This window comes from Oncorhynchus keta, chromosome 34 (assembly GCF_023373465.1).
Source record: "Oncorhynchus keta strain PuntledgeMale-10-30-2019 chromosome 34, Oket_V2, whole genome shotgun sequence".
Lineage (NCBI taxonomy): Eukaryota > Metazoa > Chordata > Actinopteri > Salmoniformes > Salmonidae > Oncorhynchus > Oncorhynchus keta.
This window is the reverse complement of record NC_068454.1, coordinates 53,259,137-53,282,576: the sequence shown is the minus strand read 5'-3', so window position 1 is coordinate 53,282,576 and position 23,440 is coordinate 53,259,137. Positions and strand designations below refer to the sequence as shown.

The following is a 23,440-nucleotide window of genomic DNA, read 5'->3' as shown; positions in this document are numbered from 1 at the left end:
AGCTAGGGAAGACCCTGTTACAGTTCCTTGCTGTTGTACAGCTACCAACAAGGACCACCTTATACTGTACCGTGTTGGGATTCACTATAGTTGTGTCCTTATATTGGTTAACAAAACCATGAGACAAGATGGGTCTGAAAAGCCTCAAAATAGAGGAGAAAAAAAATAAAAATCAGTACATTTGGGTAACGTTTTTCATGAAGCTCAGCTCCTGCTATTCAAATCATGACCTTTCAGCTTCCTAACTATAGACATTAAGTGATACTGAATATAACTCTTCCCTTATTCTTAGTAGTGCAGACCCTGTTCCACTTCATTGCCATTCGGTTTACAGTTGCTACCAACAATGACCTCCTTATAGCCCATGGGGATGCACAATATGTGTGTCCTATTATTGGCTATGCCCTGTTTATAGAGCCACTGTAAGAGAACATTCAAATCCTCAAATTGAAACAGAATCACACTGGCTTTCCTCGAGTCTAATGGAGCGTTAGAAGAATATTCTGCATAATGTATAATCATTCTGCATCGACCATATGTTGTCATGTACTTGTAAAGCTGGCTGATTTTCTAGTGCACATGAATCTAGGGAAGTATTTGTAATTAAAGCTTTGCTAGCTGACATTCAGAAAACTCATAACCAACCACATAATTACTAGCTCTCTAGAAAAAAAATAATATATTTTTTAAGTAATTATAGCGGTTATTATAATGACACTGTCAGCTGATTTTCCTCTCACACAGCAGTAGGTAGTGTGGTGAGGAAAAGTGGTTGAGAGGTAAAATGAAAAGCCTGTCCAAAAAGGTACCGCCTGTCACAGAGGTTACATACAGTGCCCTCCGTAATTATTGGGACAGTGAAGCATTATTTCCTCTTTTGGCTCTATACTTCAATAGTTTAGATTTGAAATCAAACAATGACTGAGGATAAAGTGCAGACTGTCAGCTTTAATTTGAGGGTATTTTCATCCATATCGGGTGAACCGTTTTTTGTTGTTGCACATAGTCCCCCCATTTTAGGGGAGCAAAAGTATTGGGACAAATTTACTTTTGTGTATTAAAGTAGTAAAAAGTGAAGTATTTGGTCCCATATCCATAGCATGCATTGACTACATCAAGCTTGTGACTACAATTTTTTGGATGCATTTGCTGTTTGTTTTGGTTGTGTTTCAAATGATTTTGTGCCCAACAGAAATTAATGTAAATAATGTGTCATTTTTGAGTCACTTTTATTGTTATTTTTTTTTTTAAAGAATAGACGGATAATCCTGAATGAATCGTGAATAATGATGAGTGAGAAAGTTAGACCCAAATATCATACCTACCCCCAAGCCATTTTTGGGGGGGTATGATATTTGTGCATCTGTAACTTTGTCACTCATCATTATTCACGATTCATTCAGGATAATCCACAATCATGGTAGCATCCACATTCATGCCGAAGTGTTTCGAAACATATTATTTTCTTATTTACAATAAAAGTGACCCCCTCCCTCGCTAAAAAACATGAACTTCAACACGGGCATGTTAGTCAGATTCACTATTTAATCTGGGCAGGTCATCAATAACTCAGTCATTCCATTGGAATGATTAGGTACAAGTCTTTTTTTACATGGTCTGCATTACAGCAGCTATCAGGGTCATGTTCAGTAGGACCAAATTGAAGAAACCTTTTCAAAACGTATAAAGGAATGATCGTTCTTTTAGGAGGAGAACGCTCGACTCGGAGGTATGCACCAGCTGAACTTGGGCAATGGAACTTGGTTTTCCATTACGTGCGTCTTGAACACAGCCTAAGACAGATAAGTAACTGTACTCTAGTGTTCCAGTGTTTCTTCTGCTGATCCTCCCTCTAGGAAAGATGAGTGGATCCATGGCTCTTGACCTCTGACATTACAGTCTCATGTACGCCACCTGTAAACAATTCAGACAGATTGGGTTAGATCCCTAGTGTAACATTAAGAGATACAGTATTACTTTTCTCACCTGTACATGTAGATTAAGATATACAGCCAGAAAAAAAAATGTATATCTTCATTACGTACAATGAAACTGACTTATGATGAGTATACTGTATGGATTGTGTTAAAACAAATGAAAAAACAGTGACATTTAGGTAAACAATGTGTTCAGATGAAATGTGGATATTTTGTCGGCTCGTGGCACATCCTGTCCTCTCTTACATGGTCAGATGCCTGACATATCAGTGCAGGTCTTGTACATACACGCACACATACAACTTAAAGCCATCTCCTAGTCCTGGTTGTTTGCCTGGAAGAGGGTCACAGCTCTGCCTGACTGGATCTCCTGCGAGACCGCTATATTGGGATGATGGATGAGGGCATTGGCTTCACTGAAGGCTCCCCCCCGAAACTCATGACTCAGCCTGCACACCGCATCAACACTCATTAACACAAATGATAACAAATTAGTCTGATGGCAGATTAAGCCCAAAGGTGAACGTGCTACAAAATAGCTAAGCCCCCAAAGAAAAATACAAGGAAAAACGAAGCAAGAAACAAGCTACTATTAATTCCCATTGACTTAAGAGAGTGAACCTCAACCTCTAACGCTAACGCTTTCAAGTATGTACCTTTGAACCAGCTGCTGTCATTGATAGATGGTTGCAATCAGGGATGCAAACTGGTAAGGACCCAAAAAGGTGACCCTTTTTTTTGTTGCACTGAAACATGCAACAAACAAAAAATCCTCTCCAGGGAGAAATGCAGGTTTTAACTAATTAAAACAGAGAATATGTTCTGCAGGATCAGTCTCTGTGTCAAATATAAAGTGGTTCATGTGAACCGAACCCACAGCTAAAAAAATGTAAAGAAAGCAACCCAATGTTATGTGTTGCCTAGACTTTACTGCAAATGACACTCAAGTCTTGAGAAAAAACAACACACTAATATTGCAGTTAGCCTTTATAATAGAACGCTTGTGACCACACACACATATTGCACTTCGAGGGGAAACCCCCCCCCCCCCATCTTAAGTAGAAATAGAATGAAACAAACAGGCACAAATTGCTCTATTATAGTGGCCACTATAGACGTCGATCAAGTGAACAAGGCTACATGTGTGCAAAAATAACGTTCACTGAGTAAAAACAATTATAATCCCCCCCTCACTTACGCACACGTGTTACTGTCATGTTCAACACAACAACAAAAACTATCTTTGGGCTACACTGCATATTATTACATTGTACACTTTCTGCCTGTGGACATCTGTTCTACAATGTGCCAGCAAAAGTGAGAAAGAGGGAAAGTGTGTGGTGTTCCTTTCACCTCTATAGCGGCATCCAGGTTAAACCAGGCCCAGCTACACTTGATCCCTGAATTCACTTGTTTATCAAGCAACGCTCATTTTCACCTAATTCTCTCCTTCCGAAAATTAACCACATACTGTAGAGGGAAAACATTAGTTAACAGATAGTGGTTAGTTCGTTAACTAGTTAACATTTCACACAGATTTCCAGGGTCCAGTAAGCAACTAACACGTTACAACTTGAGAAACGGCAAGGACTCGTATACTCGTTAATACTATCGCGAATTGGTTACATGCTGACCGCACCGCTTGCATCGTGTGCGTTGCAAAATACATTTTAACACACACGTAATTCAGTGATTGCACCCACACTGCTCGCGCGTGCCAATGAGCGTCTGTGTTGCCAAGGGCTGACACCGTACCCACACCGGCTGCGCGCATGCACCATCGTGCGGAAATTCATTTTGTCCCCTCACACCAAACACGATCAAGACGCATGTTAAAATATCAAAACAAACTCTAAACCAAATATATTCATTTGGGGACAAGTCGAAAAGCATTAAACATTTATGGCACTTTAGCTAGCTAGCTTGCAGTTGCTAGCTAATTTAAGCTAGCTTTCTGTCGCTAGCTAATTTGTCCTGTGATATAAACATTGTGTTGTTATTTTACCTTAAATGCACAAGGTCCTCTGCTCCGACAACTATTCCAAACATAAACACGGTCAACCCAAATCGGTTATAGCCATCTCTCCTCCTTCCAGGCTTTCTCTTCTTTGGACTTATATACTTAAATCTAATACTTCTTCCACCACACTTTCTCCCTCACCTCAAACTTTCCAAATGCCAGTTGTTTTTCATCACCTTCTCAACCCCGTCTCTGTGGCCAGGCTTCTCACCTAACATGCTGACCGTGTTGCGTGCGTCGCAAAATGAATTTAAACATGCATGTTATTCAACTATTGCACCCACACTGCTCGAGTGCGCCAACGAGCGTCAGCGTTGCCAAGTGCTAAAATAGAAGTCAGTTCTATTTGTGACGCTGAACACGGTGCAAGTCCTACCTCTCCCATCTCATTGGTTTATAGAAGCAGATACCCACGTGCCATCTCCTCATTGGTTATACCCACGTGGGTGATTGAAAGATGAACTGAGTTTGGTCATCGTCGTTGTAACTCTGAACGTTAGATGCCAATCGCCATGTAAAAGTCCAAAGAGGAAAAGTCCTGGAAGGAGGAGAGATGACTAAAAATGATTTGATTGACCGTTTTATGTGTGGATTAGTTGTCGGTGTAGAGGACCTTGTGCATTTCAGGTAAAATAACAACTGAACATTTATATTCCAGGACAAATGTGCAGCAAGCTAGCTAAATAGGACAAATTAGCTATCAACTGCAAGCTATCTAAATTGCCATAAATGTTTAATGCTTTAAGATCTCTCCACAAATGAATATAACTGCTTCAGTTTGTTTTGATATTTTAACCTGTGTGTTGTGATTGCGTTTGGTGTGGGGGGACAAAATCAATTTGCAAGCTGCCAGTTTGGGTACAGTGTTACTCGTTATCGTTCAGGGGATGCGCTGCTGTAACTGACAAGCTGCCTTTCCAGAGCACGCACTGATGTTGTAACGACTAAATTGGTGGTCTCTTCTTTCTTCAGTCGCGTGCTGCTCTGCATTCTGTTATGTGAAAGATTGGCTGAGCTTTATATAAAGCCAGTATTGTTCCAAACGCGCATCACTCGATCAGCCAGTAGTGACCCCCCAAAAAAACTCATCGGATCTACACAAATCACGTAGGTCACCTATTTCGGATTCAAAACAGCAAATTCCACTGAAAGGTGACTAGTTTCCTGTGCAATAGTGCCTAGTGGCAGACTTGGTAGTTTACTCCTGCAAACTTAATTATTAGGTGTTTATGTGCATTCTAAAATAACAAACTTAGTTTTTTGTATTGAACACATTAGTTTTTCTTTTTTAAATCAACAACATTAAATTAGTTAACATATTTGACTACAACTGGCTAATAATTTGGATTAAAATACCAGCTCAGATCCTTATATATCTTCTTATCTACTGCGCCAAAGGCTGAACCAAAATATACAGAAATGGCAGCAACTATCGCTCACTACACCCAATGATTCCTCAGATGTTTATGAACATATTAAAACAACCCTGTGCAGGGAGCAATATGGGATCCTCTGGAAAAACTACAGATGGCGAGATCGAATGGGCGGTAGGAGACTAAATGAACAGACTTAAATATTTTGTGTGCACTTGCAATGCGAACAGTAGATCATGCATGCACACTGGATGTGGATGATAAAGGACAAAGGCCAGTTCTGCAGGTTCCCCTTCAGGCAACTTCCAAAGTAATTCAACCGAGGCTTTTAAATGTATCCATAAACAACAAAGGCTTACTAATGAATGACATCACTGATAGAGGTCGAGACATTCACTGTGAAGTCTACTCCAGTACGAGCTGTCTCATCTTTTGAATGCATGGCTTTCAAAATCACTGGCAATGTATCAGTACTTGCTGTGCTGATTTATCGGCCTCCTAAACTCACCTGACTTTCTTGTGGAACTATCTGCGGCTCAATATAAACACTGCCTTGGCCTCCATACTGGATGAAGTTGCTCCTTTGAAAACCCACCTGGTGTCTTTCTCCAAATCTTCTCCCTGGTACACTGAGGAGCTACACTCTCTCAAAGCAACGGGCCGTCGTCTAGAACGACAGTATCAGAAAACTGGGCTAACAGTACATGCGCAGATGTTTGAGCAACATCAGCAAGAACACAAACAGACCATAAATGCAGCTTGGGCAATCTACCTCTTCCAACTGCTCAGGACCTTGCAGTGGTAACTCCCGGGTGCTGTTCTTTACTGTGAGTAAGCTCCTCCAACCTGACAACAATTTGGTTACCTCAGCCTCCCTAGAACAGTGCAACAAATACCTGTGCTTCTTCCAAAGCAAAACGTAAAACCTCAAAACACCATCCTGTCCTCTCCAGCCCCTGTAGTTGATCTACCCAGTCCTACGCTCCGAGTCAAGGTCTTCCACCTTCACCACAGTCACTGCAGCTGATGTAAGCTGGCTAGAACAATGAGGCCCACCACTTGCTCACTTGACCCTATCCCCACCTCCCTTGTAAACACCTGCTTACCTGCTCTAGAGCCTTTCTTCACAGAAATGATCAACAAGTCCCTCATCCCTGGATGTGTCCCTCCTCAGCTCAAAATTGTTCGCAGTCACAGCAGTACTTAAAAGGGTTGAATATGACCCTAACAACCTCCAGAAATACAGGCCTATTTCCAACCTGCCATTCCTGAGTAAGCTCCTTCCTCGAATATGCCGTTTCTGACCAACTCCAAAACCACCCGGCCACTCACAACCTACTTGAGCCCTTCCAGTTGGGTTTCAGAGCTAGACACAGCACCAAGACTGGCCCGGTAAGGGCCACCAATGACCTCCTCATGAATGCTAACTCTGAGCCTGCCATCATCCTCATACTCGACACGGTCAGCCACACCATCCTGCTGGACTGCATGGAGAAACACCTGGGCCTGTCAGGACCTGAACAGTCTCTCTCTCACTGCTCGCTACCAGTTTGTAGCCATCGGTCCTAGTAGGTGAGACAGTTGTGGTCCAACAAGGTGTCCCCGTCAAGGCTTTGTTCTGGGGCCACTATTGTTTTGCATCTACATGCTGCCACTGAGAAACATCTTGAGGAAACACGGACTGGGCTTTCACTTCTATGCTGATAACACTCAGCTGTATGTCTCCACAAAAACCGACAAACAACGACAATGCCGTTTAGTTTCCTGCAGAACCTCTTAAGGATTAGCCCCTTTTTAAAATGTTCACCTAAAATGACTTACCCAAATCTAACTGCCTGTAGCTCAGGCCCTGAAGCAAGGAGAAATGAAACACTGACATTTATGGAAATGTGAAAGGAATGTAGTAGAATATAACACAATAGATCTGGTAAAAGATAATACAAAGAAAAACCAAAAACCGTTCTTTCGTATTTTTTTAACAATCTTTGAAATGCAAGAGAAAGGCCATAATGTATTATTCCAGCCCAGGTTCAATTTAAATATTGGCCACTAGATGGCATCAGCGTATATGTCTTAATTCTTAGACTGATCCAATGAACCATTGCATTTCTGTAAAATTTTGTATCAAGACTGCCCAAATGTGCCTAATTTGTTTATTAATAAACTTTGTTCAAAATTGTGTACTCTTCTCAAACAATATAATGGTATTATTTCACTGTAATAGCTACTGTAAATTGGACAGTGCAGTTAGATTAACAAGAATTTAAGCTTTTTGCCAATATCAGATATGTCTATGTCCTGGGAAATTTTCTTGTCACTTACAACCTCATGCTAATCGCATTAGCCTACATTAGCTCAACCTTCCCGTGGAAGGGACACCGATACTGAAGATGTCTTTTTATGCGAGTGATTGGCAGTCGCATCATCATTGACTAAATCAGCAGCTACAGCCTTAATATTGATGGTGTCAAGGTCCTCCCCTCCAGTGAGGTTCACAACCTGGGTGTGATATTTTTAGTCCGCTCTCGTTTGAAGCCCACATCAAGAGTGTGGCCAAAGTCTAATTTCCCCATCTTTGAGACATTGCCAGGTTACAACCTATGCTATCAAAACCTGCAGCTGAGCAACTCATCCACAGTTTTATTTCATTTTAAAAACACCCCTTTTGTTACTAGCTACCAGGTGCCTAAACAGGCTACAATATGTCCAGAACGTGTCCTCACCCACACCTCCCCCGTGAGCACATCAATCCAGCGCTATTCAACTTCCACTGGCTCCACATATAGTCACGCATCAACTACAAAATCATGTTTCACACCTACCAACCTATCCTAAACTCTGGACACAAGTACCTGTCTGACCTTGTTCTATCCTCCTGCCTCACACGCCCCCTTCGCTCCCTCCAGGTCCGTCTTCCTTCAGCAGCCCCGAAGCAGACTAAAAAACTATAGATGACAGGGCTCACACTATTATGGTACAGTCTCTTCCAGACATTATTAGTGCAGTGTCTCGGTCCTCCTTGAAAACACAGCTCAAGACAATGCTGTTCACAAAAGCTTTTCACGGACCTCTGCTAATTCCGTTCTCATGTCCTCCGGACCTGATGATACCTGTATATAGCTTTGTTTCTTGTCCGTGGCCATGTTCTGTTTCTTTGGATTGTTTTTATTATTTTAAAGAAAATGCCACCTTGGGTGTGAGACAAACACTTTCAATTAAATGAATTATTATTGACACAAGGTCCTGCTATACATTCCAAGAATAGTTGTGATGTGCTGATGTACTACCCAGGGGTGAAACGGTTTCTCATCACAGCTTCGTCGTGAGCTCACCGCAGCTACAAATTCTAATAATGAAAATACAATTTCAGCCCGCCTCGTTGAAAAACGTCTACTCTCCTAGGGATATGATTATTATTTTCTTTTAGATACATGAGAGAAACACTTCTTCCCGTACCAGGAGATTGCATTTGCCAGTACAGTTTATTTCCTTTCCATCACTGTACTATGGCTCTTTTTCTGTCAGAGGTAGTAGTATTCACAGCGGGGTGTTTATCTGTCAGCATTAAAAAAGGCTGATACGACTAGAAAAGAGCAGCCTCAGAAGCTAAATGCTCAGCTTCGGTGCTCTCGTACAGGCGTTCTGTTACCACAACACTCAACATCTTGGCGAGGTGACAGAGGGAATATTATTTACTCCACTTGACGAGAAATATAAATGGGGGGCACAAATGACATGTGTGAATGGTGCTGCTGATGAAGTGAAAGCAGTTTGCCTACACTGAAACTGTGTTCTGTAGGGAATAAGGCATTTCTGAAAGTGTGGTCTAAACTACTGATTGAGGAGTGCCACAGCAACTGACCGAGTAATCTAAATTATGGGGACCAGCCACACTGACTGAGTGTCACAAGCCATTCAGTGCTGGTTAGCAGAGAATTCTTCTTCTGACAAATCCCATTTTTCATGCATTCCCTTACCTCCCTCAGGCGCGTGTACCTGAGGGAGGTAAATCGTTTCAACAATACGACACAGGAGTATGCAAGACATCGTCAGGGTGAGACTTGATATAGATCTCATTTTTCCAGCATGTTGCCCCTTGCCTTTTTCTGTCCAGTTTTTATCTTCCAGTGTGCCTCTCTGTGTGGGAGATTAATGAGCTGGCAAGCGGGGAGGGTCTGTGGCAGGGGTGGCACGCTGCACTGGAAGTACTTTACACCCCATTACACTGCAGCACAGCTCGGAGGTGGAACACAACATCCCAGACAACACACCATTCCTCCTCCTCCAGTAATGAGAGGCTAGATCTGGTTAAGAGGGCTAACACAATAGACTGGCACTGGAAGGCCCACTCACCATTTCACATGCCCACACACACACTATTAGGGCTACATTATCAATTTGGGAGTTTTCAGCCCTCATCCGCTGTAACTCTATCTGACTACGTGATCGCATTACTCTCTGGTACTCCTAGGTCTACAGCAGAGCAGTGAATCCATCTCTCTAGTGGAGGTATTTAAGTGGCTAAATCAGACACTCTTCATCACTCCCCTTAGTCCCTCTCGTCTCTTCCCCATTTTAGTGACATGCAGTCAGTCTAAAGTACCCCCGTCCTAAAACAAGTCCCTTTTCAGCAGTAGCATAATCACTCACGGTCAGGACAAGACATTGATATCCTCGATTTCCAGACTTTCCAGCTGAGTGAAGAACGGGACTTGGGAACATGGTAACATGGGGGAGTATGGCATCGCAACTGTAGACAATTGATGGTTTCTCTGGAATATATATATATTTTTTTTAACTAAAAAGACATTGCAACACCTGGAATGTACCGAATGACTCACTCTTAACACCCTACAAGCCTATCAGACTGAAATACGACAAACTGAAGATAAATGGAAAAAGTAAGGAAAGAAGTTCTCTCCAATCCCCTCCATCTAAGTGGAATTGATAGCGTCTGCCAGAGTCAAAATGAGTTCCTCCTCCCCTGTACAGACCCAGAGGGCAAGTAACAGAGTTTTGTGAAAGAGGGAAGGAACACAAAATATGAGATTGCAGAGCGTGGGAGAGAAAGAGAGGGAGTGCTGAAATATAATAAGCAGTCTCGTAGAGGTTTGGTAACATAGTAGTGGTGGGAAGTGAAAACTGGTAAGCATTTTAATCAAAGGGCCCAGAGTCATGATAACTATATAATGAGACAGGAGCCAGTGGCCTTATTTTCAGCCACGTTGAATATGCAGGATCTCAAATGTTTGTTTACATTATTTAAAAAAAATGTTAGGCTACTTCAACTTCTCAAACCTGATGTCGTGCTCGCAGGTGAGTGCTGCTGTGACAGGTAAAGAGGCAGGGATGAGACAATGGTGGTAATTACTGTGCAACTGTCTGGAATGTCTCTGGAGAGTCCCTGGTGAAGTCAGCCAAGTTTTACAACTCCTAGTCTTGCCTTGGTGCAAGAAAACTCTCCCTTTTTGTACTGTAGAGGAGACTGTTGTTGTGGGCACTAAAACGCTAGACTGCCCAGTAGTATTGGTGGTGCTCCAGCATCTTCTAAGAATAGTTTGTCACAAAATCCCTCTGAACTTCTTTTCGAAAATGTGCTTACATTTTTTAAAATCTTTAAATGGTCACAACGATAGCTACTAGGGTAGAGGCTGTAAATAATGGATATCAGCCATATGGAATAAAACAGTGTCATGTTCATCCTGCCAAGGGGACAAGCTCTGCCTTCATTACCCAGAGGCTCTCTCACCTGGTAGGAGTTCATGGAATGCAGCGACGGAGGGAGACAGGAAGTACTGGCTGTCAGCACCGACAACAGCTCCTGGCACGTGGTCAGGGGCAGTTCTAGGGGGTGGACACCGATGTCCTTCTCCCAGGTGTCTACAACACTGGACACACACAGAGATAAGGGATAGCGAGAGAAAGAAAAATAATGAGACAGAGAGAAAGACACGAAGAAAGAGAGAAAATGTACAACACTGCATCAGTCAGAATAATACATAAAAAGTCAAATATCTCCCCGAGGTTCACATCTTCTAGGCAAGGGGACATAAATCCCAGTTTGAAGCATTATGATGCTAATCAAATCATTATAATCTATCACTGGGTAATGTTGAACAGTGAGAGTTTGAAATGGATGGAGGAATGAGAAATTGAGGGAGAGATTGATTCCCTGTCACAGGTCGTGGAAGCGATCTAGGTTTTTTCATTACATTTGGCCATCTGTGCAGTGGCTCTGCGACAGACACTCTGAGTTAAAATGCTGATAAGTCCTTAGTATAGAAAGTAACACTCACTTAGTATACGGTGAATGCTACTGCTTTTACAGTAAAGAAAATCTGAACGCTGGTTATAAAACCTCAACGGTCACCCAAGGGTGTAGTGTTTAGGAACCATTGTCCAAAAAGAAACAAATGGGCTGAAACAGGGAGGGACTAACCTGAACTTGTCCAATGAGAAACCCTCGTATTCGTAGCAAAATGTTTTGCTACGGTTTGTCCTAATGAAAACACCGCTGGTAGTAAATTTGATTAGTTCTGCAGCCGTCAACTCCACACTAATCAAGTCATCGCCCTCGGTGACAGTCACAATTCAATTAAGCAGAGATTCACTGATTCTCCCACCCAACACGTTACTGGCGTGCATCTCCAACGTCACCTCCAGTGCGTTCAACCAAGACAGACGGTGCTCAGTGACTTACACGGCTGACTGAATTAAAACATGGTCAAGGGATGAATGTCACGGATGTAACAGTATGTAGGGCCTAGAGGAAACAGATGTTTCTCTAACACTTCCCCACCTTCATACAAGCTGTGTCAGCCAACCGCCACGTTGTTTTCTTCCAAAATGTTGGAGGAGTGATCCGGTTTAAGCTAGTGTAGGTCAGGGCTCTCCAACCCCTGAGCTAGTGTCACACTTAAAACAGCAGGCAATTTCCCATCCTACACACAGTCAACAGCGGTGATGTGCTGAGCTACGCTGTACTGGAGTGCTGTGCGGAGAGGAGTCCTCTCCTTTCATCTACAGTTTGTTAATTACAGCTCTGCTGCCAGTCTGCTGGAGGGGCTGTCACGTTATACGAAGCAAAACAAGACAAAAGGTGAAGCGGGAGAGGAAGAAGGAAATCATAACAGAAGAGAAGAATCCTCCTGCGGGGAACTCAGCACGGAGGAACATGGAGCACCCACCACATCTATCCGTGACTCATTTCTGTTCTCAGTTGCAAAACACAATTTTATAATAAAAATAATACCAATAGTACAAATACCCGTTATAGTCAAATATCCTGTACAAACTGCACTGAAAGACCCCCCCAACTCAAAAAAAAATAAATCATACTCTATCAGAAATGCAGCAGGAGATGGGTATGTAGGCTGTCTTACTCCTGGTGTGTGCTGGCAGAGAGAGAACAGGGGAGATAGAGAACTTTGACGGCGCTGCCAGCCTCAGTGGGTGATTGATACTCAGAACACTGGCGGTGGCCGGGAGATGTGACAGCATCACCTCTGACAGTCGATGACGGAGTGGCAGAGAACGAGGCAATGAGGGAGTCGCTGTTCAGGAGCCAGAGCTGAGGATCAGAAGAAGTTATTTAACACTTCACACCCGCTCTGTTAAAGCCACACCCAATACACACACCCAATACACACACACACACACACACACACACACACACACACACACACACACACACACACACACACACACACACACACACACACACACACACACACACACACACACACACACACACACACACACACACACACACACACCTCTTACCAATATGAAGGCTTTTCCATCTGATGCCTGGATAGAGAAACGAAACACGCTCTGTGAGGAGGACAGCTCCACCAGTCTGGCAGCAATTGTCTGTTCCAGGAACAGTGACCTGTGGAAGAGTAGGGCATGGTTAACCCTCAATAAGAATTCTACCTAGCTATGTCTAAAATAATATTCTACATCGCACACTGGCATTGTAGCAACAAAAGGGCATATATTGCATCTGCATAGTGAAAAACTATAGATTTACATCGATTTGCACTTTGAGGAGCTGAGTATCCGAATGATGAGGATGAGTATCCACAGATGTTACAGCAACATGCACCAGTCTGAGAAGCAGCACCATAGTTACCTGTCTGGAGAGGTATCAAACTGGCTGTCTCCCACACTGGGTCTCACCGTCACCTCTGTGATGTAGAGTTTCAAGGTCCCTGCAACGTTTACAGAAACGGTTACTATTGAGCCAACCCCCATGCAGACAGAACCTGACCTGGGCATCTTTTCTAATGCAATGCAACTTTCTTATGGTTCAAGTCCCAGGGTAAATGATACAAGTGGGAATTGAACTGGCAAATGAAGGGCTGCTGGTCCCATGCCATTCACTGCCTTTGTGCCTTTGAGCAAGGAAGTTAAGCCCTAAATTTGCTCCGGTAGTGCCACTAAGGTAGACGCTGTGCTGCTCCCAACCAGTGTGTGTATGTGTGTGTATGACAGCAAATCAATAAATTCCTGTTGATTTTTTTTTTTTTACAATATACAGTATCTATTCTATAAAAACGGTTGTGTACCTGGTGCCACAACCTCTCCCAGGCCGGCTGTGCAGCTTTTACAGGAGACAAGCGTACGCCTGCGGTTGGGTTTCTACAAAAAAGAACAGAAAAATACAAAATAAAGCTAAAAGACAAGAACACACAGTTCTAATTTAAGTTCCTCCAAAACGGAAATCGATAACTACAATCAAACAACCTAAAAAGAGGAGAGAGCAATGGGCAGGCATAAATCTTCTCCTCATCCCTCTTTCCACTTCCCATCCACTCAACCACAGCCACACTAAAAGGCCCAGGCTGAGCCACAGATAGTGACTAATAGATGGAGAGCGAAATCAATCCCACTCCAGATAGTGATGGAGCGAGAGAGAGAGAGGCAGAGAGAGTGAGAGAGAGAGGCAGAGTGAGAGAGAGAGGCAGAGAGAGAGAGAGAGGCAGAGAGAGAGAGAAAGAGCAAGAGGCAGAGAGAAAAAAAGAAGCTTGGCTTCAAACACCAGGCCTGGCTGTAGGCTCGAGTTAAAGTGGCTCACGATGTGTGTTGATGTGCTGCCTGTCTGCCCGCCTCCTCAAGTTTCCTCTCTAAAAAGGGAGTGCTGCTAGCTGCTGCTGCTTGTGAAGTAGAGTGTGTCCATCTCATCCTGCCAGTCTCAGGCCCAATGGGATGGGGGTATACAGATAGTGTGAGACTAACAAGGAGCCTGAAGCACAGACACTACTGATGTAACTACAGTACACTTCCCGACAAACATGAGGGAAACTTTTGAAAATGACCAATGTTTTAGCTTTACTTTTCGGTAAGTATACAGCACATTGGGGAGGGAGTGAGAGCGAAGTGAAATGCCAAAATCTTTAATTATGTATCTAACAACCATCAACGTGATGATCACTGCTAAAACGGCATTGATCTTCTGCCACGGACGTTCCTTCCTCCCTTGCCTCCTCTCACCGGTGTGTCCTGATTTTGACCCTCAGCCATTTTGTTGGTGATGGGGCTGAGCTCCTGGGTGAGAGTCTCCTCACAGCCTCTATCCAGGGGCACAAGGAAGTGAGTGTCGCCCAGTAAACAGTCCTCCGCTCGGGGCAGCAGCTTCAGGTTGGCAAAGGGGTCCGGATGGCAGCACCAGTCATCCACCAGGGAGCTCCAGTTGCAGTTGGGGAGAGGGAGCACTCGCTTGAACACCCTGAGAAAAATCAATGACATTACATTGCTATACAATGGAGACTATTTGTACTGATGAAATGAATTGATAACTTCAATCAAAAACCTATTTGCACAAATCAATCAAAAAGATATTTGCATTAACAGGGAAAGCTGGGCAATATTCCAATTTTACCCATTTTCCGTGACAATGTCACGAACATATGTATTCTCTACGTTTTGGCAGGTGTGTGTGGGTGTGCGTGTATCCACCTATCCAATGTCAACATGACATTAGGAGATGAGACAGAGCACAGCATTGTCCTTTAGCTCAAACAGCCATCCATCTCCCTGACTGAACCCATATTCTCCACTACTGTGAGCGGCACCACTTCCTGTGTCTGAACGGAGGACGTAAATGAACCAACAAACCAACTTCCTCCCTGTGGTCGTCTCACCTCTCCTCCAGCACCCTGGTCCCACAGGACTGGCAGTGGAAGGAATAACTCTCACGGACCTGCAGCCTCTCCATCACACTCCCCAGGGCCCCTGTTAGGAGAGAGTAGCCACAGAGCACATAAACAACTCTTATCGGCGGAAAAGAGCTTCACCTCGAGACGGAGTAAAAGTCGATAAGCAGAGTGAATGCGGACAGAGAGATGAAGGCCTGGGGTATTAGGGGTCTGGGCCCATATCCACAAAGCTTTTCAGAGGAGTGCTCAAAAACAGACTCATTGCCACCTTTCTTCCAAGCTGCTTTCCCCTCTGCCAGTCCGCCACCACCCCAGTGTTTATCCAATTTTCCCCCGTAGATCAGATATCTTTGTGGATACGGGCCCTGTTCTCTCTGGGAGAGAGACATGGGGGGAATCTCCTCCGGTTCCCAGGTCAGTGCAGTGACTCTACAGTTAATATAAGCAAGACCTGATGGAGTGAGACAAAGTAAACCTGGGGTGTATTCATTTGACACCAAACGGAAGAAAACAGACTGACTACCTGAACCAATAAGAAACTCTAGTTTTGCTTTCCGTTCCCTGCACAGTAGCACCAAAACATGCACTCAGTTCTTTCTCAGGGAAGATGGTAGAGTATTACTCCACGAAAAATCAGGTTACAGCTGATTCAGGTCAAAGATTCACAGTGTCTGTATATCCATCAGTGGGTGTAGTTTTAGGCACCAGACATGACGGGCAAATTACTGAGCTCATGACTCAGTCCTTTATAGATCAGTACTGTGTGGGCTGATCAGGCTACAGGGGATACACAGGAGGACTCCTCCACTGTCTCAGTTCGAAGGAAGGCTTCACAGCCACGGAGTAACTGACTCAAGCCAGATGAGAATATATTATATAATCAGCCATAAATAAGAAATTATCTACTGATACTGTTCTGTCTTACCTGAAGTGGAGATGGTAATTAGGCTATGATATGTGAGAAACAAACATTTACATGGGAGTAATTCTGTCTCTGTTTGTTGTGTGTGTGTGTGTGTGTGTGTGTGTGTGTGTGTGTGTGTGTGTGTCCATACAGCTAGCCTCACCATTACCTGTGTCATCTGTGTGCTGGTCCACATTGAGGCGCATTCTGAAGTGTATCTCATCTCCTCTTTCAGGTGCCTCCCTGCAGGAGCCCTCCACGAGGCTGACCCCTGCTGGCAGCTCCACGATTAGCAGGCCCCGAGGAGTCCGGATGTGGAGAGACGAATCTCCTCCTGTAACCCTCACCTCTGCATAGCTCTTCGCCACATCTCTCCTGAGGGAGGGACAGACAGACAGACATGATGTTCAGCAACATGTCATATTTTGATATGGACAGGTAAACCTGGTAACAAAACATATACAATTGGATTAATGATTCAGCGTAATGCAGGCCTCTTGCGCAATGGCTGAGACACAAATGGGACTGCGTTCCTTGACAAGTGGATGACAAACAAGTGAATGGTAGACCAGTGTGTGTGTGTGTGTGTGACAGTTCTGAAGTTATCATAACCTTCCAACTTGTCCTTATCCTCCTCTACCTCCTGCCTGTTGCTGTCTTAGCTCAAAGTAGAAGTCTAATGAGTTAGAGGAACATTTGCAGAGAGAGAGGATGCACTCACTGCTCTGATGGAAGAAGGGCAAAGGAAAACAGCCGTAGGCCAACTGAAGACATAGAGGGAGAGAGAAATAAAGCGATATATTGTGTGTGTGTGTGTGTGTGTGTGAGACAAAGGAAGAAAAAAGGAATGGTGTGTAGGGTAAAGTGCATGTACAATGTTTGGCTAATCCAGATTTTTTTTATCTTGCAGTGACAGCCCTGATGCACTGATGCACGGAAGATACGTTGCCCTCTGCTCAATCTCTGGGTTCGATGCAATTATTTTCACTAGCCATGCAATGTGTCTCTGTCCATGCTTGACACAAGTGCTGTCCCCCAGGAACATTACCCAGCGAAGGCCGCTTTAAAATCACAACTTGGTTGGCTGCATTGAATTCTCTCACTTCCAACCGAGTGGAGGAAGCAACAGCAAACAACTGGAAGGAACTATAGCCAGGAACCACAGTAGCAGCCTGTCACACCAGACAATACACAAGCGACTGGTAAAACAAGGAGTCTCTAAACAGTAAACCTGCTCTTTTTATCCAACTATAGAACAATTAGGCAATGCAGCAAAGCACAGACTAGGCTATAGGCCTAACCTACAGAATCCCACACCAATGTTTACGAGTATCAAATGTAGAGGCTCCCAAAGGATCCAGCACCTGGACACGATTCTATTTATGGTGCATTTTCATTCAGGATTTACCCAAGTGTTTAACCCGAAAGGCTTAGACTTTTCTATTTCCTGCTACACGGGACAGCACCCGTGTCTCACTAGGCCATGACTAGACCTGCTTGAGGGAAAAGCCAGGCCACTGGAACTTTTCAGACTGCATTTACATAACAATGGCTAACTTTAACACTTTCTCACAAATAAACTGTCTTAATTACCTATGCAAAGGCAGTTGATTCTGTTCTTTTTTATTTATTTAACTAGCCAGGGACAGTTAAGAACAAATTATTTACAATGACGACCTACACCGGCCAAACCCGGACGACGCTAGGCCAACTGTGTGCCGCCCTATGGGACTCCCAATCACGGCCGGTTATTAAAACAAAACATTATGACTTATGTCAATGTTTTATGGACTCAATTCCATGTTAAGTCGGACTCACTGCCACAGCTTGAATGGCCCATTTATTTTGATTTAAAAAAATGTTGATGAAAATGTTAATTTCCTACTCCACAACCCCACCTGGTGTCAAAATATAGCATTACATCCATGAGAACATGTTGGCCCAATAGATTAATAAACATTAGCGAAGCTCAACAGGTAGGCTGTAGGCCTAATGCATGTGTGTGTGTAGAGAATATCTGAGTTGCTTTCATTTGCTAGACTAAAGATGATCATCACTCACCTAATATTTCCCAGCCTAATTGTAACAAAATATCCAAACGGAGATTCACTGAAAACAAAAATCGGACATTGACTGATTTATCAAGATGAGCTCCCATGCGTAACCCAAGACAGGCAATGATGCTGTCTCAATCAAAACGGTGCTGGTATTATCAGTTGACCACATACGGCAATTGCTTTGCATTTATTAAAAACAGTGGTGTAGCGCAATATTTTAGGTTGCCTAACGGAGCGCAATTTTGTATTACGTCACTCCTGAATGAAAGTTGGCACCGATATGAAGCCTATTGTATAAAAATCATTTTAGAATATACATACAATGCATCATCCAAATTACACGATTATACCGCGTAGGCAATCACAGTATGTACGTGGCTCAAGGAGAACGCTCTATTTTTTAAATCCTAAAACACCAATTACTATAAATTAGGCCGTCATCGCGATTCGTTCGTGAATGATAATCCTTCGCGTTTTACATATTAAACACCCATGCTGCATGCATGCCAACCATTTAATCCCAATCCGTTCCATGGGAATATTCATTTAGACCTTCTAGGGATGGCTAACCGGCCTAACTACTATTTAATCGATTTTTCTAGCAGATGGGGTTCCAACAGAACAAAACAAAAATGCAACAACTTCAGCACGATTATCTTAAAACTGACATTAAAAAAATAGGTGTTTTTGGTATAACAGTAACCGGACATTATCTATGCCATTATATTCGGTTTGTCATGTAGAATACTAATTAAATCATCAAAGTGATCTTGCGAGACATATCACAGTCACGAGAAGTAGCGGAGCGTCGCTACGCACCAGCAACACTTACACCCCTGACTATAACGGTTGGATGACTTCGGGTGTTATACGTAACCACCGCTCTATGAACGGAGTGGTGCATTCAGTTGACGAACAGTAGTACAATTGTTTTACACCATTGCAGCAGCGCAAACGATTCGTGGTTCACCCACAATCATCCAGGTCCTGATGAAGTCCCTGATATAGGGCTCGGAGTTGATGTTGTACAAATGTAGGCTAAGAGTCACACGTGTGTGTGGTCCTTGAGATGTTAAATACATTTATATGCGTCTGTTCTGCGCAGTTTGTTCACGGCAGGAACTCGTCCTCAATCATGTCCTGCGAGCGCAACCAGCCGACATTAGCTAAGACTAGATACCTAGCTAGTGGTAGCTAACTATTTCGCAAATAATTACCAGAGAACAAGAAGACCACTTTGCAGCCGTTTCCTTAGTTCGAGAAACACTCCAGCTCCTTTGGCATTTTCGCCCATGGTGTGTGTCGTTATCTTCTATTGCTCACAATGGCTAGCTGGCTAACCTGGTTTAACAACGAAGACACGTGCAGTTGACTTTTCGCTCTAATAGAGGTAACGGAGTCCAAAGCGAAATGGCTTCGTACATCTGATTGTCAGTATGGCGAATTAAAGCAAATGTAGCAATACAAATCATCAGCCTATAAATTTAAAACAGCGAAGACTTCTACGGCATATATTCCACTAGCTATCAACACGAGCCGGAACCTTTCTACCGCCAGGAGGGATTGCAGTCGGACAAATGAAGGAGGCGTGCAAGCAATCTGCAACGCAGTCTGGGACAACTGTGAACGCGATTGTTTGGCTCTGTGAACCTGAACGTAGGGCAGGTGTGGTTTTGATGTTGGTTTGTTTTTCAAGCAAAGACATCGATACCTTGAAATATGTAGGATACACTTATTATTTAACCCGTGAGCGTTGTATGCTTACTTGACAAGTGACACGGTTTAACCGAGTCGACGTCGGGGGCCCGGCAGCAGCAACAACAACATCATCAATAATACGGACATAGCTATCAAGGATACATTTCCCACTGAGCCATTTGGCGCAGGCTGAATTTTTATTGTATTTTTAATTCGTCAAGCGGGATACATTTACTGACAGTGTGGGTTTACAAATATCCTTCTAACGGTAAGCATTTATCGTCGGCTGTCGCGGCCGTTAAATAAGACAGTCGTTGCTACGCTAGTTTCGGGATACAACATCGGGAGTTAGTCAGGCTGTAACGTTACGTCTAAGTTACTTGGTACTATTGTAGCCACCTGGGTGTTGTATCGCTGCCTTGCTAGCACATTTAACTTACATGGAGGGCAGGTTTCGATATTGCTGACCACGCAGGACTTATTACGATAGGTGATGTCATTCATATTTGGTTGCGAGTTATGTCCTATGCCTTTTTTAAGTGTTTCACCTTGTTGGCTATAGAAATTAATTATATATTTTTTTGTATCCATCTTGTTAAATAGATGACTTGCTAGATAGATTGATCTAGCGTTTTATATAATTTGCATGTCGTTCTATTGTTCTTGTCAGTATATCTAGTAGGTGTGTCGTCCTAAAATTAGGCTGTCTTGCCAAATATTTCAACTCGTGACAACTAGCTAGAGATCCATATAGCTGCAACTACAAAGACCAGGGCTGTCATTTAGTTTCCTGTGTCGCCCACCCCACCATAGTTTCCTGTGTCGCCCACCCCACCAATAACACATTTCATTGTGAGGCACTGGGCAGGGCTGACATGTGATGCATGTACTGTACCACTCAGGTCTGTCACTTCCCTGATAGAAATGCCATGAAAAAAAATCAATTTTTGGTGAAAGGATGACATTGTACTGGCACTCCCTATATATAGGCATGTTATTTTTACTATTTTTATTTGCTGTTCACTGTGCCACTATTTCTTTATTATTATTTTTAATCTTTAACTCTGCTCTGTTGGAAATGGACCCATAAGTAAGCATTTCATTGTTAGTCTACACCTGTTGTCTACGAAGTGTGTGACAAATAAAATGTGATTTGATTGTAGTTGGAACCCAACTCTCTCATGTACATCTCTTTGTTCACTTGACTTCTATATTGTCTGTTGAAGCACATCTATCTACCTCTCCCATCCCCAAGGAATCTGTTTCACTAAGACATGTCTGGAAGAAGACACCAATGATTTAGCACTATCTTCACATGCCAACATTAACCGTATCAAATTCTTGTAATCTGTCAGACTTTGCTCCTAAGTAACATGTGTCATTTGTACATGACTGGTTAATAAACAGCTCCATCTGTGCACCATCATCAACCCATGTGCTTCTCCTCTGTAACTCTCATTCTGACAGATTGGCCGGCCTGCACATTAAGGACACATGTAGTTTGAGACTAATGCTTCCATACGTAAAGTTCTGATTAATCCACGCACTATGACTCAGAGTAACGAACCCCCCTTTACCCATTCACTCCAGGTGTGATGTGTGTATGTGAGCCTGGTGTTGGCAAGTAGCTGAATAACCACCCAGGAGGATGAATGCAGAGGAAGTGGAGCTGCTCAGTGACTCCAAGTACAGGAATTATGTGGCGGCGGTGGACAAGGCCCTCAAGAACTTTGAGTACTCCAGCGAATGGGCAGACCTCATCTCTGCACTGGGCAAACTCAACAAGGTAACTACCACAAACATTTACCTGTTTGGATATTTCACATATGTACATTTTGTTTTGGAATGGATACACAATGACCACATCTGCAATTAAAACCGGATCTGCATAGTCTCTAATGCACTAAATGCATACATTTTTACCGCCAGCTATTGTGGAAAGATGTAGATTGAGCTGGTACCCCACATCTGATGTTTGAATCTGTTTCTCAGGTATTGCAAAGCAATGCTAAGTACCAGGTGGTGCCCAAGAAGCTGACGATAGGCAAGCGTCTGGCTCAATGCCTCCACCCAGCTCTGCCCAGCGGGGTGCATCGCAAGGCCCTGGAGACCTACGAGTTCATCTTCAAGATCATAGGGCCCAAGAGGCTGGCCAAAGACCTCTTCCTCTACAGGTACTGACTAGGCTACAGGATGTCAACACTTGTTTAGGACAGTAGTAGTAGTAGAGAAGTACAGTAGCTTTATTGTAACTGGTGAACATGTCATAAACTGAATGTGAACTAGTTAAGTAAGTAAATAAGCCTTGTCCAAGCCAGAAGGGTCCATAGGGCAGGAGCCTGTTTCTCCTGCTTCTATAGCGTGAGGCAGCTTGATGTACAAGTACACCTCCTGAACAAAACGCTAGTCTACCGTAGGGCCTTACCCTTAATCCATCTCCTTTGAACTAGTAAGATAATAAAATTAATGCATGTGGATTTTGTTCAATAGTTATTTTTCTTCAGTTGACCTATCAACCCTATAATTTCCCCTTTACTCTATTACCCCACCGCCTAAAACCTCTACCCTGCTTTCTGTTTCAGCTCTGGGCTGTTCCCTCTACTCTCCAATGCTGCTATGTCTGTGAAGCCGGTGCTGCTGGGCCTGTATGAGACCTACTACCTGCCCCTGGGAAAGACCCTCAAACCTGGCCTGCAGGGGCTGCTGACTGGGGTACTACCAGGCCTGGAGGAGGGCTCTGAATACTATGATAGGTAAGAGATGGAGGGCTGGAGAAAGAGAAATGGATGTCATTGAATGAAGTGAATTGCTAATTACGAGAGAAAAAATACAAATATATTCAGTCAGAATCAACCTTAGTAACAATTCAATCATCTGGGATTAAATTGTCTTGTCAAAGTATGCAATCCAAATGAATTGATTTCAATTCGATGCAATCCTCTCCAGGACCAACACGTTGCTGGAGAAGGTGGCTGTGGCGGTGGAGCAGTCGGCCTTCTACAGCGCCCTCTGGGGCAGCATCCTGACCAGCCCCGCTGTGCGTCTGCCCGGGGTCACCTTTGTTCTGCTACACCTCAACCGCAAACTCTCCATGGAGGACCAGCTCTACGTCATGGGCAGTGACATCGAGCTCATGGTACACGAAAAGAAGAATTGTTTTCAGAGACCCTTATCTTTTTCCTTTATCCCAACCCCCCCAAGACACACACACGCACCAAGTAGAGCTTGAAGTGCCTGTGTTTGGGGAACATTTAGAAATCATTAGTAGTGTATTCATGATGCAGACTGAGA

General features: G+C 43.6%; 2 protein-coding genes across 8 annotated transcripts in view; one reads left to right on the top strand and one right to left on the bottom strand.

Annotated features, from left to right (window-relative positions):
* Positions 1 to 1,616: 1,616 nt before the first annotated feature.
* Positions 1,617 to 19,840, bottom strand: ube3d (ubiquitin protein ligase E3D). 3 transcript variants are annotated; one of them, XM_035750580.2, is made up of 10 exons: positions 19,669 to 19,840; positions 16,564 to 16,769; positions 15,476 to 15,566; positions 14,826 to 15,060; positions 13,901 to 13,973; positions 13,465 to 13,543; positions 13,113 to 13,221; positions 12,713 to 12,900; positions 11,080 to 11,218; positions 1,617 to 1,914 (listed from the first exon to the last, which is right to left on the bottom strand). In XM_035750580.2, the coding sequence occupies exons 1-10, from the start codon at positions 19,743 to 19,745 to the stop codon at positions 1,894 to 1,896; spliced, it is 1,218 nt and encodes a 405-aa protein (XP_035606473.2). In that variant the 5' UTR covers positions 19,746 to 19,840; the 3' UTR covers positions 1,617 to 1,893. The 3 variants fall into 3 exon arrangements, with proteins under 3 accessions (XP_035606473.2, XP_035606475.2, XP_035606474.2); XM_035750582.2 differs by lacking the exon at positions 19,669 to 19,840 and adding an exon at positions 18,456 to 19,023; XM_035750581.2 differs by lacking the exon at positions 1,617 to 1,914 and having other exon boundaries at positions 11,082 to 11,218; positions 12,669 to 12,900.
* Positions 19,841 to 19,994: 154 nt separating this feature from the next.
* Positions 19,995 to 23,440, top strand: part of LOC118367278 (protein dopey-1-like) — a 38,850-nt gene continuing 35,404 nt past the window's right edge. For 3 of the 5 annotated variants that reach the window (XM_052494076.1, XM_052494075.1, XM_052494073.1), the window contains exons 1-5: positions 20,202 to 20,417; positions 21,740 to 21,935; positions 22,142 to 22,323; positions 22,732 to 22,902; positions 23,096 to 23,285. In XM_052494076.1, coding sequence (XP_052350036.1) covers positions 21,798 to 21,935; positions 22,142 to 22,323; positions 22,732 to 22,902; positions 23,096 to 23,285 — 681 coding nt within the window. In that variant the 5' untranslated portion in view covers positions 20,202 to 20,417; positions 21,740 to 21,797. Of the gene's footprint in view, positions 20,117 to 20,196; positions 20,418 to 21,739; positions 21,936 to 22,141; positions 22,324 to 22,731; positions 22,903 to 23,095; positions 23,286 to 23,440 lie in introns of those variants that run through there. The other 2 variants (XM_052494074.1, XR_008090310.1) reach the window with 2 other exon arrangements.

Bases quoted from the DNA above. Each gene is read 5' to 3' on its own strand.
- ube3d (XM_035750580.2), bottom strand. From the start codon at position 19,745: ATGGGCGAAAATGCCAAAGGAGCTGGAGTGTTTCTCGAACTAAGGAAA. The intron at 16,770-19,668 runs GTAATTATTTGC...TCCCTCCCTCAG, and splicing joins AGTGGTCTTCTTGTTCTCTG to GAGAGATGTGGCGAAGAGCT. The intron at 15,567-16,563 runs GTAATGGTGAGG...CTCTCCTAACAG, and splicing joins CCAGCACACAGATGACACAG to GGGCCCTGGGGAGTGTGATG.